We start from the raw sequence: 2,340 nt of genomic DNA on the forward strand, positions 1-2,340 counted from the left end.
TGCACACACTCAACTCTGCCACGGTACAGGCATGAAAGCTGTCATAGGTAATGTGTGAATGAAGAGGTGTGGCTGAATTCGTTGTACATGGCACAGGTTGAGTGCATCCCAAACCTGAAACACTGAGTGCTGACACCAAAAGTGGAAAATTTTACCCTTGACCTCATGTAATAGGTTGCAGTCAAAACTCTGTTCAGAATACAAAGTAACACACTTCTGGTCCCAAGTAGAGGTTCAGCTACATTACTAAACATGTAGCTGCTAACCTCTGGTTTAGATTGCACCTCCATGTGAGGTCAATAAGAAAGGAGGGAAAGGAAACACACTTTACTGTTGCAGTTTTATTAATAATGGATACAAAAATAATCAACATTCAGAAATCAACATTTTATCTTCATTCATCAGAAGCCTTAAGTAGAGCAGCTTTCTTCTTATATTTATCAGCAATCTCTCTGATGTTTTCCAGGAGATCTTCTGACATGCATTCCTCATACTCTCTGTTAACTTTAGCAACCTGTTCCTCAAGATGTTTCTAGTGAAAACAAGTAGCATTTATTAATGTAAAAACATGAATTTCTTTTAAAGTATTTAATTGTTAAATTTACAAACTAGAATGGAACATTTGTAAGTTAAAAACAGGAATATACAATGGCAGGATGCCGTTAAAAAAAAAAAAACAAGAATAAAAAGAGTATCTTGTAAATATATACCTACTTGTAGGCCTTTTTCTTTTTGCAGTTTTTGGCTGGGGCTGGGTTTGAACCCACCACCTCTGGCATATGGGGCTGGTGCCCTACTCCTTTGAGCCACAGGTGCTGCCCTTTGTTTTTTTTTTTTGAGACAGTCTTGCTTTGTTGCCCTCAGTAGAGTGTCGCCTGGTCATAGCTCACACTAACCTCAAACTCTTGGGATCAAGCGATTCTCATGCCTCAGCCACCCAAGTAGCTGGGACTACAGGCGTCTACCAGAAGGCCTGGTTATCTTTTTTAGAAATGAGGTCTCTGGCGCAGGGCATTTTTGAACTTGTGAGCTCAGGCAACCCACTTGCGTTGGCCTCCCAGAGCATGTAGGGCTTTTTCTAATTATGGTAATTGTATCCTCTTTTGTTCTCGGGAGATAACCCAGGGAAGAATCCTTCTAGGCTACTTCCTGGCAACCTCTGGTGCTCCATAGTTCCTCCACTCCCTGCCACGGTCCACACTGCCTCCTTATAAGGATGCCAGTCATCAGATTTAGGGCCTACCCTAATTCATAGTACCCCTCTTAACCAGTTACAAAGAAGATCACATTCTGTGATTCTAGATAGACATAATTTTGGGGGGGACACTATTTAACCTTGTAAACACCTGCAGGTGGAACTGCATGGACATGAGCACCATATGGTACTCTACCCAGGAACTGCTTGAATAAGCACTTTGTCTGAGAGCCAGGCACAGTGGCTCATGCCTGAGCTCATGGGTTTGAGACCAGAGTGAGCTAGAGTGAGATCCTGATTCAAAAAAACAGCTGGGCATTGTGGAGGGTGCCTGCAGTCTCAGCTACTCAGGAGGCTGAGGCAAGAGAATCATTTAAGCCCAAGAGTTTGAGGTTGCTGTGAGCTATGATGCTATAACACTCTACTGAGGGTGACAAAGTGAGACTCTGTTTCAGAAAAAAAAAAAAAAAAAGAGTGGTACCCGTGGCTCAAAGGAGTAGGGTACCGGCCCCATATATTGGAGGAGGTGGGTTCAAACCCAGCCCCAGCCAAAAAAAAAAAAAAGTAACCTACCATTATATTTTCATATCTAATTTTATGTTAACTGACTAATACTTTGATAACTGTGGTTCCTTTTCACACAAACCTCTAGTGATAAAAAAACAGTCACTATAGGATTAACACTGAGGACAGACTAATAGTTACAGATAATCAAAAGTTAGGGCTGGGTGCAATGGCTCATGCCTGTAATCCTAGCACTCTGGGAGGTGAAAGTGGGTGGACTGCTTGAGCTCAGGAGTTTGAGACTAGCCTGAGGAACAGTGAGACCCTTGTCTCTACTCAAAATAGAAAAACTAGCCAGGCATGATGGCACATGCCTGTAGTCTCAGCTACGTGGGAGACTGAGGTAAGACGATTGCCTGAGCCCATGAGTTTGAGGTTGCTGTGAGCTATGATGATGCCACAGCACTCTACCCAGGGTGACAGAGTGACAGTCTGTCTCTAAAAGGGATGTTTACATAAAGTACAACTCCTTTATTTTGTAGATGAGGAAGCTGAAGACCAAAAGACGAAAAATGATATCCACAAGCAGACATTCTCACCATAAGCCATCAATTGTATGCTATGAATTAACTTTTGTCTTA

At 42.4% G+C, this 2,340-nt stretch overlaps 2 protein-coding genes across 2 annotated transcripts in view; one reads left to right on the top strand and one right to left on the bottom strand.

The window, feature by feature from the left end:
* BARD1 (BRCA1 associated RING domain 1) overlaps window positions 1-2,340 on the top strand; it is a 129,354-nt gene that overhangs the window by 55,892 nt on the left and 71,122 nt on the right. The gene's annotated exons all lie outside the window — the stretch shown is intronic.
* Window positions 374-2,340, bottom strand: part of LOC111723596 (kinetochore protein NDC80 homolog) — a 16,670-nt gene continuing 14,703 nt past the window's right edge. The window contains exon 4 of the mRNA XM_023510398.1: window positions 374-532. Within this exon, the coding sequence (XP_023366166.1) occupies window positions 395-532 (138 nt within the window). The 3' untranslated portion in view covers window positions 374-394. The remainder of the gene's footprint in view (window positions 533-2,340) is intronic.

The sequence above is a fragment of the Otolemur garnettii genome, unplaced genomic scaffold (assembly GCF_000181295.1).
Source record: "Otolemur garnettii isolate 467f Iridium unplaced genomic scaffold, OtoGar3 scaffold00013, whole genome shotgun sequence".
Lineage (NCBI taxonomy): Eukaryota > Metazoa > Chordata > Mammalia > Primates > Galagidae > Otolemur > Otolemur garnettii.